Genomic DNA, 16510 nt, shown 5'->3' on the forward strand with positions numbered 1-16510 from the left:
CTTTATCTCATTTAAATTGAGGCATTCCAGGCGTAGAGCCTCACGTTCTAGCTCAAGCGCCTTCTTTTCCTTTATGATTTCTGCCTTCGCAAGAAATTCAGCCTTTCTCGTAACGGCCCTTTCGCGTTTGGTATTGACAATTTTACTAGCCTGCGAGTTGCCACTTTCGGATAGATTTGAGCCTGTAATGTCTACAGTCATATACGTCGAATTGTCCTTTACCATTGTCACCCACTGTCTCACTTGGGTTGTTAGAGTGACACATTTTTTTTCGAATTTTCTTATGTGTTCGTCAGCCCATTGGCGGTCTTCGCCGTCAACAGCGTCCTTGCACAGCACCCTGGACTTTTCAATTATCCTGTCGAATAGCACGTGGATGTCGTTTAATCTGCCGTTCACTAAAGTGGGGTCTGCCCCACATTCCATTAAATCAATTATCTCGTTTGCCTTCCTGGTGTAGGCAGCCTTATGTCCCCCTACTTCTAGCTTAAAACACCAGTACCGTTCTCTGGCTACCCATTCAGTGTCCAGCATGACGTTTTCCCTACGATGGCGAGCCTCTAGCAGCTCATCCATGACGATAGCTTATCAGCGTTGTCAAGCACGACGTTTTCCCTACGATGGCGAGCCTCTAGCAGCTCATCCATGACGATAGCTTATCAGCGTTGTCAAGTTTCTTGAACTTATGTGGACGCAATTTACAGTTGATCGAAAACTTCACCAAGACTTGTCTACTCCTCTCCATTGTAATCGTTTATAAACAAGAATAATAATGGGGCTGGAGAGGAGTAGACAAGACTTGGTGAAGTTTTCGATCAACTGTAAATTGCGTCCACATAAGTTCAAGAAACTTGGAGCGTTTATGAAAACACTATAACTCAATTGCTCCACGGAATCCGATGTATTTGTCGATAAATTGATGAATATAGTGGCGAGTACTAAGATGAGAATAGCTGCACACAACATCCTTTGTCTCCCTGCGCCCCCTGGTGTTTGGCGGGAAGTGATAAGCGCAGGCACGGACCCAAATATGGAACATGCAAAAACAGCACCAGGCTAAACTAATCTGCCATAACAATAACATTATAATAACGTTATTATATACAGCTCAGTCATAATTGCCAAAGGGGACAGCTACTACCTATCCACTGAGGCTCAGTGGATAGTTAGTAGCTGTCCCGTTTGGCAATTATCTACAGGTATTCTTATGATTAATCTATCATTATTTGCAGTTCCCTCCATAGATATCATATACACAGTAAATAGGACACTCAATACAATTGGCACAACTGTGCACATGTCTTGAAACAAGTCTACCACTTTGTAGTAGAAGTGTAAATTAGGAGTGAATGCTGCCTGTGTGTACATCGCGTATGGAAAAACTGGCATTCTTTATGTTTATGTTTCAAAACAATATTAATCAGGTAATATATTGGTAATACATGACATTTCTTGACCCAATCCTAGTTTAGCGTCCCGGCTTAGCTTAGGCTTTGCAAGAATGAGGGCCGGGTCCCAAACTAGTAGTAGTACTAGGATTGAGCACATTCCTTTTCATTGTTATATCATTTCATATTTAATATAGAATTCTGTGATGTTTGTGCTATTTTCATACGATGATTATGATAACATTCACACATTCCAGATGTTTGCCATAGCTACGACTTGAAAGGTTCCCATGTAAAGTATGTAACATTGGGTATGGACCCTACAAATACTAAGGCTGATTGGGTCTATGTCTCCCTGGGTACTGCCGGAACGTACCCTGTGTAAGGTACGGTATACCGGAACGTACCCTGGTAACTATCTGATATGGTTAGGGTTAGGGTTAGGGAGTAGGCGTAGGCGACTCCATAGACTCGTTAATGGAGTAGGCGAGGTACGGTCCGGCATATTAGATAGTACCAGGGTACGTTCCGGTATACCGGACCATACCCAGGGTACGTTCCGGCAGTACCCAGGGAGACATAGACCCTGACAGCAATACTAAGGCTAATTAAGCCTATGGTGTCTAGCTATATATAATAATATTGTTTTTGGACATAGTATGTGTGATTTTGTCCCTGCTTCTTTGAATACAATGTAATGAATGTATGTAGCATTGGAAATATGTGATTGGCAACAAACATTAATACAATTACATTAGATACACAATAGTATGGATTTCACATTAGAATATTTACACACATTTAAAACATCCAGAGAGACATGATACAAGATTGCGTGGCCTATCCTGAGACAAATGTTTTAACTTCTCGTAACCACTGATTCAGATTTGGTAACTGGGCCGTTTCCCAGCTTCTCACAACTACAAACCTTACACTACTCAGGCCTCAAACCTTTCAGTTAACACAAAAATACCAGTATTACTACCTCACGTTAATACAACGGTTATTTTATGTTACATAGGTACCAGGGCCGTAACCTGGGGGGGGGCAGCTGGCCCTTTGGAACAAAATTAGGAAGCAAGCTTTTAGCTAATAATCGTAAATAACCCTAACATGATTTTTTTGGTCACTTATCCGTGAAAGCCTTGTCTCGGACCCACCCCTACCACACTATGGACGTCGATCAAGAGCTGTGCCCATCGCTCATCATTACACAGTTGAGTCATGAAATTTTGCCCCCCCTCCCTAGAAATTTGCTCAGTCTACGGCCCTGGGTACGTGTGCCATGAGGCATGAAATGATTGAAGCCGAACTCAGTCTGATGCATTAACAAAAGAAAATGTTTATTTTACCATAGCTGAGAATTTGTATTTAATAATAACTATAAGTATTAAATTATAAACTCATTTCTTGCCTAGCATGTTTACCTCTACTACAGATATTCCAACTTTCTGTGTGTTTGTAAATATTGCTGATATTGCTATGTCCCCCAGGGTACTATTGGAGGGTACCCTGGGTACGGTTCGATATATCCTGCATTGTCCCGTACCCTGACTTTATATGCACGTATTTCCGATGTTGTAAAACTAAAATATAAAAGCTAGCTCTTCGTTTAAAAAAAAAGGAAAAAGAAAAATATAGTCAAACATAGCATACATTTTTATTGGATTGCGATGTTTTGAGGTTTCTTCTATGTGATGTGGTTACTTTACAGAGTGTATGTATTACGACATCAGTTGGCTGAAAGTAAATATTGCCATCAGGGCCTAACTAACCAAGTATATGACTAGTGCAGGTAAACATAATCAGAAAACTGCTTACGGTTTTCCAATAGATATTGCTCCTCCTCTTTAAGCAAAAATAATGCATATATTGAGTTGTAGGATCGCGAAAACACAATTTTACCATCATATCACAGTTTTTTTAGAGATAAATGATCAACTCTCAATTAAATGAACTCCAAAATTATACCAATACATTCATACCCGCCATGACTCAATGCCAATCATGTGAATGTTAACAATTCAGTGTTGTAGAGCACGTAGTAAACAACTGATGTTATGTTTCTTTTCTTTTTGAATCAAACTACATTACTAAATTATATGGATTTTAGTCGGTCATTAGGGTTTGTATCTCGATATATCGATGAATCGTCCCACCCATACTTTCAGCTGAAAAATTAAAAGTCAGTCATTTTATCACATATCCATTGTTTGTTATGCTGGAAGCTAAGAACAGGACTATGGTTACAGCCTTACAGGCATGTTCAATGTTCTTTTACATCGACTGACCATAGAACCACCACCCTAGTATGATTCGTTACAGGCGGGCTAGCTATAAAATATCTAGCATCTCATTTCTCTATTTAACCTGGCTTTCATCACCTTACTTCAACCTGACTTAACTTGATTAGTCACAAAACACTGTCGAGTCAGCAATCAAAAGTGGTGGTTGGCAGAATGTAAGTAGCGCGCGAGTAGATGTTATGACAATCTCAAGAGCCAACTGCAATCACGTTGGCATCAAATGCAGTCCAAATTAAAAAAAAATTAAAAAATTCATACAAACCAAAAATTTGTCCAGTTATCAAATTAAAGCAAATTGGACTAATATTCATTGCTACACTGGTAGTAAGACTAACGTTAAATGTTAGTCATCAGTTTCACTAATGCCATTCAATGAATGCTTCTAGACTAACTGGGACTTGGCCACGGTACGGTAGCTTATAATGCATCGCTGCCTGGGCTGCCAGGCACTTCAGCGACATGTAACTCAGCAAGTTTAAGGTGCACTCTGGGTTCGTGACGAGACGCCTGTACACCGTTTCACCATCAGCATTACGAATATCAATGTGTGCGCCATGTGCCATCAGCAGGGTCACCAGATCTTCTTCATAGTTCTGCAGGTTGGCGAGAACATGAAGTGGGCAGTTCTTTGCATAATCTAGCGCATTCACGTCTGCTCCACACTCCAGCAGCAGCATCGTTACATCACGGTTAGGAAATACGCTCAGGTTGGGATCGTCGAACACAGACGATTTCTTATCCAGAGCAACATGCAGCAGGGAGTCGCCGCCAGCCGACCGCAAATTTAGTCGGATCATCTTGTTGAGCAGTCGCTTGAGCTGCACCATTTCATCTGCCGGCACCTGCACCCGTGTGAACGTGTACAGTAGGTATATGATGATGAGCAAGGTTTTGTTGAAGTTGTCCATTTGCTTCTTAAAGACAGGACGGACGTTCAACAGCCTCATACCCTCCTCCAGTTGAGTGCTGATCAATAAGAGGATGTTGTAGATGTCACTAAACTGCACAGTCTCCATCACATCCCCCAAGCGCTGAATGCCTGCATCAAAATGAAAGTTCTTAAAGCTAATGTGGTAATGGGTATTAACAACAGCCGCAGAGCATCTGGGCTCATCTGAGGTCTGTTGTTACGGTTATAAACGTAACATTTAAGTCGTGCGTAGTGACACCTTTGTTAGGTGCAGATATGCAGATACGCAGTTGCGTACACATCATTTCAGCAACCTTCTGCATTCTGCATACCTCCCAAATCCCATTGGTTGTTGATACAAATCGCGTGCCTGAAACTTCTGTTTTATGGTGCATTGTAACCCTCACCCTAACCCTATTAAAAAAAATATATTAATCGTAAAAATTATTGTAAATAAATCATGTAAATATTTGCGTGAATTGGAAAAAAAATAGTTAAATGGATAAAGATAGAAAAATACAGAAACCAGGTCAATAATAAAAAATCTGATGGGATTCGATCCAACGATCTTTGAGCCGTGACGCCCATGCTGTACGCGTTCGGCTATCGAGGCTTATTGGCTTTCTAGACGATCTGCAGCCCGGATATACGCGCGAAGCGCGAACAGCGGCCAGACGACCTGTCGTGGCGCCTTTTCATCCAATTCGCTGGCTCTGTATTTAGAACAATTTCCACGGTTATGTCAAATCGGCCTGTAATCGGTCAATTGAGGAGTTGTGGCGCTTGCAGAAGGCTTTCGGCTATGCACGTAGGGCGAGAATAAATGCAAATGCTCGTAATTGGTAACTTGTTGGTTGGCGCGTTACGTTTTCGTGTAGAAAGTGATTCGAATTTATTTAATTTAACGCCCTTAAGTTATTCTCGTACATGGCGTCCATAGATGGCGCGACGAGGCTCTGTTCGAGGGTTTTTCAGAAGAATTTTCCACACAAGCAACGGCGATTCGGCTTAGACTGCCCCGCGGTGGAGAGTTTGACACGCTCGACTAACTATAACTTTAGTGTAGCGAAAGATACTTGGCCGAATTAACGTCCGTACCAGTCTATCTGGAATCGTGACGTCCCAGTCTAATTCTCGCAGCCATCTTAGGACACGGCAGGCCTGACTGATTGATGGTTGTTTACACTAACTGGAATCGTGACGTCGGCTTTTAATTATCGTAGCCATGTTGGTTCGCCTTCACGTTCATTGGCTAAGCCCGTTCATTGATGTTTGTTTACAGTTCGCGTGTTCTGAAGTGTGTTAGTCTCGGCCGGCTATAACTTAGACTTTGGTACATTCCACACCTACGAATACTTCTATTACTACAAGTACATGTTACAATAATTACTAGTAAATTAAGTACTACTACTAGTAGTAGTCCTACTAAGTTCACCAGCACTACTAGTCCTATAGTATAGTTACTACCAGGACGGCAGGAGCTAATAGTAATAGTATTACTAATTCTAGTACTACGTACTACTACTACTAGTACTAGTACTACTACTACTACTAGCTCCAAGAAACGCTCTTTGCTAGGGTTAGAATACCCCTATACTAGACACAGCACTTGAAGCGTTTCAATAAAATATAATGCTAACTAAATACGAAATCTATTTACTACCAAATTCTTATGTTTCTAGTATAGGCCTACTCTCTTTCGAGAAGGTTGCGAGTGCAAAGGCTATATAGACTAGGACTCACTCCCACCTCGATTAGCCATCGAGTGACTAAGCTAAGCTGAGAGTGGGAGCGGATGCCAGTCTATGGGCTATAGGCGGCGGGCAGGCGGCGCACTGCTTTGCAACTCCTGTACGAGCCTCGCCATTGAACGTTGCAAAAACGTTCAGCGTTGGGGCGCGAACAATGAGGTCACGAAGAGCGCCGGTAGGTGTTTCCTGATTCTGACAGCCATTTCCATTACTGGGCAAGGTTCGCGAATGTCAGAATTTCCACGTCTTTCTGTGATTTTGCGTGACACAGCTCGGTTACGAACACATACTCGTTACAGTTTTTATAACAGTGAACACTGTTCACGTTCCAAATGTCTGCCCTCTGTGTCCCCCACTAAAATTGCGGACTGTTCGCTGGCAGCTATGATTCCGTGCGCGGCCTATGCATTCGGCGCACGTCCATAGCTGCCAGCGCTGCATACTGTCGTAGGAATTTTCGCGGGTCGCGTGCGCCTTGCCGCGGAACTGCGCGCAAGATCGCGCAGCACTTCGGATAACACCTCCTTTCGGCAACGCTTCTCTAGTATCCCCGTCTCATCTGGATTATGGATGTGCCTGACTGACATGAATATGACTGACATCATTGGGCAGTTAAGGAATCCATGTTTAACCCTCCTCTTGAGGGTCAAAAGGTTATCCGACACTTACCTCGTCAGCATCAGTGGAAAGCACATTTCATGGTCCTTTCAATAAAGTGATAAAAATGGTAGGTCAGCGCTGAAACAGAAATGTTTTCCCACTCTGTCCATTAGGCCATGTCCTCGAGAAATGTCTGATATCTGACCTTTCCCCCACTGCCCTTTGACCTGTGACCTCCAATTTCGCACTAGTGATGGGTTTCCTACCCATCACACTATACACCGAATATTAAGAGCATGGGTCGAGCCGTAAAGATTTTTGCTGCAATTCCGTATTTCCTCCTATACCTTAAGTTAAGGGGGAAATATTCCCCCTCCGTTTACACATCTTGACCTTTGACCCCCAAATTTGTCATCCCGAGTCCTTTTCACGATCCCCCCCCCCACCGACGTCCCGAATATCGTGACAGTACGTCGAGCGGTTAAGATTTGTGCCCAACTGTTGACGGGCGGACGCACGCACGGACAATCATGCGATTCTACAAGCTGCATCTGACTTCGTCAAATGAGCTAAAAACATTGATCAGTGTCAAAGCTGGCATGAAAACAATAAACACAAACAAGGAAACTTGTCTAATTATCTGGTTTATTGTTATTATGTCCCCTTTTATGGCGAGATGAGAGATGTGAAATCTTTTAATATCAAAGAAATACAACAGTCCATATCCAAAGTGACACATCTCGACTACGCCTTTGCAATCTCTAGTAAGACCAAAAATGTGTTCTCTCGTTTTTCAGTTGCCCCTACCAATGGTACTGTAAATTTCATGATATTACACATATCATGGTCAGGCCTCGAATAGTTTTGATAAAACCAGCAATTACCAATGGAAGATGGGTCAATGGACCATTTGCAATTGTCGCGTATGGATTTACCAGTAAGAATTACTGATGTACAAAATATATTGTTCCTGATTGTAGATGTTATTACTTTTGAACGTTTTCTAAATTGTTCCAGTACTCAGTTTTAGTAGTGAAAACTGTTTGTCACTCACAACTGTTACAAGTAAACGTTAATAATCTCGTAATTGTATCCTCCGTGACGAGTCGGCGGGGATACTATGGTTTCATGTCTGTTCAGCCGCCGCCGCAGACACTTTCCCTTCCGCTCTATAACTCGACCGCCTAATTGACCTAGCATGACAAACATGGTCTACTTACACATCTTGGGAGAAGGTGGGCAGCGTACCAAACCAGGTCACTACACCATTTATTTGACCTTTATCATATTTCCCTTCCGCTCTATAACTCGGCCCCTAATTGACTAGCGCGACCAAACTTGGTATACTTCACATCTTGGGGAGGTGTGTCGCGTACCGAAACCAGGTCACTGCAACCTTTATTTGACTGACCTTGACCTTGACCTTCATCATATTTCCCTTCCGCTCGATAACTCAGCCCCTAATTGACCTAGTGCGAGCAAACTTCGTATACTTACACATCTTGGGGAGAAGGTGTCTGTCGCGTACCAAAACCCCTAAGGCAACCAATTTTAACATACTTGCACATCTCAAACCTTTGTCTTTGTGACTTATTTAACTTTACCTACCTTCTACGTCCTTACAGAGATATTTCATTCATACTAGATCACTGGGGATACATGTAGTTGGCGACAACTGCCCTTTCTAGTTACATTATACTATTATCAGGGTGGTCCACAACCTAAAATTCAAACATGTAAAACTGGGAACTTTGGAGGAGTACTTTAGATATTATTAGTTGAAATTAAAGCGCGAAGTGACTTGTGGCCGGGGTCCAGAAGTGTGAAGTCCTGGAAGCTCACGGGTTTTAGATGCTCTCTGGTGCAATCTGAGCCTTATTTTGGAGCATTTTTGCACAAAATTTATGACCTATATTTCAAAATAATTTGGGTTGAGTCATTTTTCATTATTCAATTTGTATACTAGTGTGAATGTAACCAGTCAAATGTTATAAAGCAATGTGCAAAAAATGCAAATAAATATACTATAAGGTGAAACTATATTTCGCCATATTTTATTCGGATTGAGCGCAGTTACTGAGTAGAAAATCATATATCGTAATAAAGGCTTTAAATTCCCAGTTTCCTTTTCCTAATTACTGCCCAGGCATTTGCTGCTTCATGGAAAGGGAAGTTCTAGCTGAGCTGATGGGCCTTCCACAGACACCATCATAAGGGCATTTAGTGTGGTCTGATTCAATCTTATTAGAAGTCTAGTTAGAAGGAATCTGGTGAAATAGGCTGGTTATTGTGAGCTGTTTTTTATTCATAGCAGATTGCGAAGCGCTATATGATATGAGGCTCAGGACAAGTGAAAGTCTATGCCGGACAAGTTATTCGTTTGGCTAGTTGTCCGATTGGACAACTAAAAAATTTCTAGTTGTGTAATATTTCTAACATCCTTTGAGCCAGGGCGCTATCACAACACATTCTCACATTATATTTTCAAAGGTCGCCGAAAAAAGCGGCCCGCGAGGCACGCGTACGTACCTGCTGGCTGGGGGTGGCATTGATTGAAGTACGGGGGTGGGGGGCACGATTGTTTCAGTCGCGTGGTGCTAATCACTACTAAAATGTAGGAGGTGGGCACCGCTGGGCTATGAGAGAGCGACAGCAAAACTTTCCTGGAATTGAGGAAAAGGCTACAATCGGGAATGACACACGAGTGTGCCAGCACACAAAAATAAACGTGTGAATTTCATTACGATTTTCTATGAACTACCGTTCTATAATCCTACGGGTCTACGTAGGCACGCCCGCAGGTACACATGCACACGCACGCACGCACGCAGGCACGGACACACAGGCACGCGCGCATGAATCGGAGCAAGCAGCTCAGACGACGTCAACGCACTGTATGATTCGACTGCCCGACAAGTGGGAGCCCATGCACAGAGTAAAACAGTGTAATAGACTGTAATAGTGTATGCTACAAGCGTGCGCTGTGACTACGCGTACGTTGTCCCGTTCGACAGTGCAGTACAATTGCATTTTGCTTTGTTTGTGTTGTTTTTTGCTTTGATATTTCAAACCTGTCGCCCTCAAATCCAAACCTGTCGGCAATTTTTAAACCTGTCGGCCAAAACTCAAACCTGTTGACCTTACATGTTAAAACCCCTCGTGGACCACACTGCTATTATTATATTTTGATATCATGCTCCTAATAAAGATATCATGAAGTGCTAATCCACATATTCACAAATTCCCATGTCATACTCCTCTCATTGTGACTCGCATTATGGGTCATTAGGTCAATCGCTTCTGACCCCCTTACAACTATGAAGAACCCACACCCCTTAAACCAATGCAATACCTATCATTTCCAAGAACAGTCGTGTTATCGCCTGGGCTGTGATCGTAGTCTCGACGTGCAGGATGCCATCACGAGCCACACGTAATTGCAGAGCATATTGCCAGAAGTCTACACAACGCTGATATCTTTGCATATCCGCAAAGACGGCCCCACGGTACATCAGCCTGAAGATCATGTCTTTGTGGTGTGTGCTGAGTATTCGCTCGCAGATCAGTAGTGCCTATTTGGGATAGCTAATTTACCACGCATAGTAACAAGTGGTTGCATATTTTCCACACACGTTTTCGATTAAATATTTCCACTGACACCATCAAGTGGTCAACTATGTATGTTGTGGACGTAACCAATACCAGTTAAGTCACTACGTTGTTGCTGCACCAATTTAAGTGCACCAATTGCTTTATTAATCATCTTACTAATAATTTGTGTCAATTTAGGCTCAATGAAACTGGTTCAGTCCCTATACTTCTCCTATTGACAAAAATGTCATTTGTTTCAATTATGGAAATGAAGAGACACAGGAACAATGCTTCATTATTTGTACATGATGAGGGCATTCCCAATTGCCTAAACTTATTTTAGTCCTAATTTAAAGGGGCAAAGCATATGCTTCATTTTATTGTTGTACCTGCATGTGTAATGCATCAGGATCAGTAGAAATGGCTTGAATTTCTGCCCATGTTCTGTGTTCCATAGCATTCATGTAAACAGGATTCGGCACTAGATTAATTACCTTGGGTAATGTTACATGTGCCGAATCAAACCTAAAAAATACACACCATATTTATTTGACTATATATATATTTCATGACATTTTCATGGCATTGATTGGCTGGTCACCCACACTGCTAAGCCAATCAGCAGAGAAAACATCTTTTGAACAGTTCACACATGCGCATAGTCAAAAACTACATGAGGAACAGGCTGAGTGAGTCAGCTTTGGAAGTTGCTGCAATTGCCATAGCTGCTGCTACTGGCAATTGAGGGGCCACCTCGGCAAGAATTCCCATTCGACCAGGCCCCGGACCCCCCTAGTTTCCCCCCTCCCCCTCCCCCTGTTTCAATTTCATCTTGGGGAGAACACTGGGGATACATGTAGTTGGCGACAACTGCCCTTTCTAGTTACATTATACTATTATCAGGGTGGTCCACAACCTAAAATTCAAACATGTAAAACTGGGAACTTTGGAGGAGTACTTTAGATTTGCCGCATTTTGATAGCTGTTCGCCAGGCTTCCAAAGCTGCTTGTACATTGTGATTTTCCTCCAGTAGGGTTGCACCTAGTAACTCATATGCCTCTATTAACCTCTCCCTGCAATATAAATGGAATGTATTAATTACCACGTGTTAATTGCATGACTGATGTGAAAGAACAACTCTAAATTGCAGTTATACAATTAACAGATTTAAACAAATTGTATTGTACTTATGTTGATGCAACAGGTTTTACTAACCATGCCTACTCTTGTAAATCCCTCCCTCAATTTTAGCTTCTAATTTTTAAGCAACAGGAATAGGTTTCATTTGGCTTCAGTACATCCAGATGACAATACCTATCATAGTCCACTTGTTCAATTAAATAGTTAAAGATCTGCGCACTTCCACGTAGACAAGCAGTCTGCAGTGCATCATCCCCATAGCGATTCTTGAGGTTAGCATTAGCCCCATTTTCGATTAGCAGCTTGACAGTTTCTAGCCGGTACTCCTGAATGGCGTAATGTAAAGCTGTTTTTGCCTGGATATCTTGGGCGTTCACCTGCAAGATAGTTACTGATCATTAGGGGTGTAACGATTAACCGCGATTCAACTGTATCGCGGTACATCCCGTTCGGTTCGTTTTTTTTCCGTTTCGGTTCTCGGTTCGGTTCCGGTAAATACATTCAACCCACTCTCAGTTAGGGGGTGCACACGGCGAGCAAACAGCGCAGCAGTCAGCACTTACGCCAAAAAGCCCCATCCCTCGCACTATTCTCAGCGTGTGCGGGGTGACAATGCGTGAGATTACTAGTCTAATAGTCTATTTTGGTCAGGTAGATCACGTTAATGAATAGTATTATGACTATTATCCTTGAACTGTATTACTTTATTGTCTTTTGGCCAATGAATAACACAATAAATGTATAATATTATGATAGCCTGATAGGTATTATTATTATTATTCAAAAGGAAAGGAAAAATTTCCCCATCTTCTCAGCATTTTTAATTTTTTACTACTGAAAATAATTGAACCGAATGAACCGAACCGAAGAGCAAAAACTGAAAACCAAACCGCACCGAAACAAAATGTATCGTTACACCCCTACTGATCATATACATGGGCAGACGTAAATATGGGCAGAATTAAATTATAATCGCTCCTTTTTTTTACCACTGAACTACCTACTACGTATTATAGGTTTTGGTATTATATTAACAAATGACCTGTCAAATTGCATAGTTATGTTCCTACCTTTACTCCATGGCCTATAAGGATCTTACAGAGTGGGACAGACTGCACAGAGTTGATGAGACATGTACCACCATTGTAGTTGGGCTTCCATAACTGTGCACCCAAATCAGTCAGGTATCTCACAATTTCAATATTTGTCATGAAACATGCTGACCGAACTGGCGTGGATCCAGTATCTGAAGTGCTACAAATTAACAGACGTAACCGATATTTCCACATGCAATGAACTCGTTTTCACATACAAGCACTTCTCATAATTGTGGTTGATCCCATCCATTTTATTATAGATTAAAAAACTTAATATTGTGGGCATACTGCTACACAGTTACACACACCAAGGGGACACTTGTCAGAAACAAAATTACGGTTAGCATTAATTTGATTTGTAGACTGTTGACAGAAACATCATAGTTACGAGAATAAAAAAATCCTAGCAAATTTTCTCTTAAGATTACGAGCTCCTGGACCCCCTCGTAATTTTAAAACCAAGATGAAAATAACGTAATTACGCAAATAATTGCAATTATAGTGATATTTTATTTACAATATAACACATTTCTGTTGACTAAGAATCATACCTATTTATGTCAGCGCCATGAAGGACAAGTGTTCGCACAATGGCAAAATGGCCTGCTACAGCAGCACACCAGAGAGGTGTCACAAAATGATGAGACCTTTCTTCTGCAGCCTGTATTGATAGATACATAATCAAATGAAATGCTGACAACAGAACCACACACTGCGGCATCAAACGCTTAATAATTAGGAGCATATCAGATACATCTTAGTACATGCTTAGAAACAGCTCCATGTTCAATTATGACTACAAAACTTCAGTTTTTTTTAAATTTAATGAAGGTTGAATAGGTTTAAGCTATGTTAAAGGGATACTAGACTCTAGAATTTTACGGCATACAACTGTACTTACTGTATAACAAATCGTCTATACCCACACGTACTTGTTACCAAATACCTAATTTAATTGTTATAATTAATTATACATCAACGCTACAAAATTTGAACGGCGTCATTGACACCCGCGACCGTGCTGCCACCCTGAAAAAGGTGCGCATTTCCCAATCTATTTTGCACGTTACAGACCGAGGGCTAATCACAAAGGTGCAATTATATTTATACCTAAATGCTATTTAACCGAACGATTTTCATTTTAGGAAAAATGTATCCATAATATAACTGAAACTATATGTCGTTTATAAGATATTACAATCCTTTTGCTTTTAAATTAATAAATAAGAAACACCCTCGGTCTATAGGCCTTGGCTGAAAAGTCATTTTGCGCAACTTTTCAGATCGTGCGCTTTGAGCGGCGCCACCGTCGTTGTAATCAAACTGTAGTCGTTAGTTATAAAACATTTTTTTAAAAAAGTTCTAATGGTGATTGAACCATGAAACTTTATATGTAGCGTAATTTTAACCGAAATTAACTGAAAATAACCCTAGAACCTAGAGTAAAGGATCCCTTTAATATGATGTACGTTTCTGCGGTAAAAATATTGATGCCAAAAGGATGTCTGCACACAATATACAACATGTTTTATTAAAAGTTATGCAACTTACTATATATATAGTTGGACATACATGTAGTTATAACTTATAATTGTAAATTGTGCAATTGTTACCTCATACTCTCCCCTCTGCTCAATGTCTGCATGGCATACATCTAGGAGGTAGTCTGCTGATTTGCAATCACCAAGCTGGCTGGCCAAGAATAAAGGTGAGCAGCCATCCTTCAAGCTATAAATTACACAAGCATGAATAATCACCTACATATACAGTCTAAGGAAACAACCACAACTAGTGCTGGAGAGTTCATAGTAGCACTGTATTCTGTTCTTGCGCCTATTAAGGCCCGCTTATGTCGGCCTTACGACCTAGTCGCCGACAAGATTTGAATATCGTACGTCAAAAACCGGCCAGATCGTCGATAAAATCATCGGCGACCAAACTCGACATTCATAGTTCTCTTACGATCGAAAATACGGTCGCCGACTGCGATCGCAGGAATAGAAACGGTTCTATTTCTATGCGGCTGTCGGCGACAAATCGTGAGTGGCAGCCAATCACAGCAGCGTGTCGAGTCACATGATTATCAAAAGTCACGTGATTAATAAAATGGCAGCCTACACAGCACTCGTCAGCAGTTTACAAGGAGGGATTATTGCACAAACCCTTTCTCAAATATATATTAAGTTTTCCGTATATCACATAAAAAAACGTTTCATGCGGGAACGCTACGATGTAATCGGCGATGTGCAGCGTAGTCACTTCAAGTCGACATGAGTGTTGCTACGCTGCTAATCGGCGCTAAAGTAGTCGCCGATAGTCAAATCGTAGGCCGACCTGAGCGAGCCTTTACTCTCGCAAAAGCTTAGCCCATTTGCCCGTGCTCAATCACATAAAATATCAGTGTTCGAATTCAGTACTGATCAGCTAATCAGTGGCGACAAATTGCGTTAAGATAAATACTGTATCACCTACGTTTCGGCAACTTGATTTTTACAAAATTTGTATGTATATAGCACAAAATCACTTAGCTACCCTACTGCTAATGTCAAATATGACAGTATGTAACTTTTACCCTCACTCCTCTGCCCCCACGAAAACTGACTTAATTTTTTTTTCAAGTAGCACTTTCTCACAAACTGACATGTCACTAAATAAGCAATCTTTCTTTCATAAATGGCTGTTGTCTTGTTGCGTCTCACGCAGTGGCGTAGCTAGGATTTTTTCAGCGGGGGGGGGGGGGGCACTGGGGGGCCTTATATTTGGGGGGGGGGCACAATATATCACTTTTCTTTGTATTATACTGTTCTAACGGCATTGTTTTTAATTCAATTTTTTTTCCATCAAGCATGAATTTTTAGTGGGGGGGCACCTGGTGGGGGCACAGAAAATTTGTGGGGGGGGGAACAAGGCCCCCCCGTAGCTACGCCCCTGGTCTCACGTCAAATTTTTAGTTTCCATATACAGTATGGTTCACATATTCGATGTTTGGCTTATTGGAAAGATGAAACATATATAGATATAGGTAGTAACAAAAGGTAACTATGAATGGTACTTGGAATAAAAACTAGAATGTGTCACAGAGAATTCTACTGCCCAAACATCGTGTAACTCCTACTAGAGAACAAGTCTAGGTAGGCAGGCTAGATTCATCAAACACATGCCTATTGTCATGTGTCTATATGTCAATGTGCTGAACTCCATGTGTCTCGTGCACCCAACGCATTCTAGTTGTAAAACTGTATATATATGTGCATAGCATTACATACCGTACTGTCCAATGATGTATCTTGCCTAGACCTGAGAGCCTATGGCAATGCCAATAAACGTCGTTATCTCTTATAGTTAGTAATCCCCAGCCACCGTCAATGCAAACTGTATGTCAGTCAGCTGCCAGTGGGATATAGCTACTAATATCCAGCCTGGCCAACATGCAAGTGTGAGTTTTAAGTAAGCTGCAAGTTGTAAAGTTACAATGTTTGTTGATAATCATATGTCATGTGTATTTCGTACATTACATACAGTACCGGTACTTAGTATTCCGTGTTATAACATTGTTGGACATGTATGGTGTGTTATTATTTACGCAGTGGCTGGAGGTACGCCAGCCGTCGGTCGTTCAAGCCCCTTTTTTGCGTTAGGGTTAGGGTTAGGGTTAGGATTAGGGTTAGGGTTAGGTTTAGGGTTATGGTTAGGGTTAGGTTTAGGGTTAGGGTTAGGGTTCTTGCT

At 41.5% G+C, this 16510-nt stretch overlaps 1 protein-coding gene across 1 annotated transcript in view; it reads right to left on the minus strand.

The window, feature by feature from the left end:
- Positions 1–3061: 3061 nt before the first annotated feature.
- Positions 3062–16510, minus strand: part of LOC106820938 (protein fem-1 homolog A-like) — a 17861-nt gene continuing 4412 nt past the window's right edge. Inside the window, exons 2-9 of the mRNA XM_014825544.1 lie at positions 14398–14512; positions 13336–13445; positions 12758–12941; positions 11862–12064; positions 11516–11620; positions 10936–11071; positions 10308–10527; positions 3062–4733 (exon numbers count right to left, since the gene is read on the minus strand). Coding sequence (XP_014681030.1) covers positions 4054–4733; positions 10308–10527; positions 10936–11071; positions 11516–11620; positions 11862–12064; positions 12758–12941; positions 13336–13445; positions 14398–14512 — 1753 coding nt within the window. The 3' untranslated portion in view covers positions 3062–4053. The remainder of the gene's footprint in view (positions 4734–10307; positions 10528–10935; positions 11072–11515; positions 11621–11861; positions 12065–12757; positions 12942–13335; positions 13446–14397; positions 14513–16510) is intronic.

The sequence above is a fragment of the Priapulus caudatus genome, unplaced genomic scaffold (assembly GCF_000485595.1).
Source record: "Priapulus caudatus unplaced genomic scaffold, Priapulus_caudatus-5.0.1 Scaffold53, whole genome shotgun sequence".
NCBI classification, from domain to species: Eukaryota; Metazoa; Priapulida; class Priapulimorpha; order Priapulimorphida; family Priapulidae; genus Priapulus; species Priapulus caudatus.